The following is a 550-nucleotide window of genomic DNA, read 5'->3' as shown; positions in this document are numbered from 1 at the left end:
TGCTGTTATTTTTGCATAAATTTAAACATACAAACTCATATTACATACACACAGCTCAAATTCACAGAAAGTCATTAAGAAACAAAGGTTTTGGTCTTTTGCATTAGGCAGTACTAATTTTTACTCCTTCCCTTCAGGATCTGAAACCAGCAAACATCCTGAATGACCGGGAGCGAATTGCCCGCCTGAAACCCCAGCTGTCACAGCTGGTAGGATCAAAACGGGCTGAATCAACTCCACTTTTCCCAGCTCTGCAAGGATTCTCGTCATCGTCCAGTTTTATGCGTAAGTGGAGCGTAGTTAGGCTTCACCCCCTTTTTTTTCAAGTGTTTGGTGGTGATGGAGATAGGTATAAATAATTATCTTTTACTTTTCATATCCAATTTATGAATCTGTGAATGCACTTTTTGAATGAGGGAATGTCCTTGATTGCTGCTTTCATTCTGTACTTTTTGGAGTCTCATTAAAATCTTTTCTGGTACAAAGGAGTGTTGCTTTGTATATAGCCCTCTTCATATCCTTCTTACCTCTTATCCTTGTTCCCCCCCCC

General features: G+C 39.8%; 1 protein-coding gene across 1 annotated transcript in view; it reads left to right on the top strand.

The window, feature by feature from the left end:
* The window catches only part of LOC119593394 (CCR4-NOT transcription complex subunit 1-like), a gene marked incomplete in the record, with an annotated part of 36,043 nt that overhangs the window by 22,179 nt on the left and 13,314 nt on the right, over positions 1–550 (top strand). Inside the window, 1 exon segment of the mRNA XM_037942323.1 lies at positions 138–285. Within this exon segment, the coding sequence (XP_037798251.1) occupies positions 138–285 (148 nt within the window).

Source organism: Penaeus monodon, chromosome 32 (assembly GCF_015228065.2).
Source record: "Penaeus monodon isolate SGIC_2016 chromosome 32, NSTDA_Pmon_1, whole genome shotgun sequence".
Classification (NCBI taxonomy): domain Eukaryota; kingdom Metazoa; phylum Arthropoda; class Malacostraca; order Decapoda; family Penaeidae; genus Penaeus; species Penaeus monodon.
The sequence above is the reverse complement of the archived record's forward strand: the minus strand, read 5'-3'. Positions and strand labels throughout refer to the sequence as shown.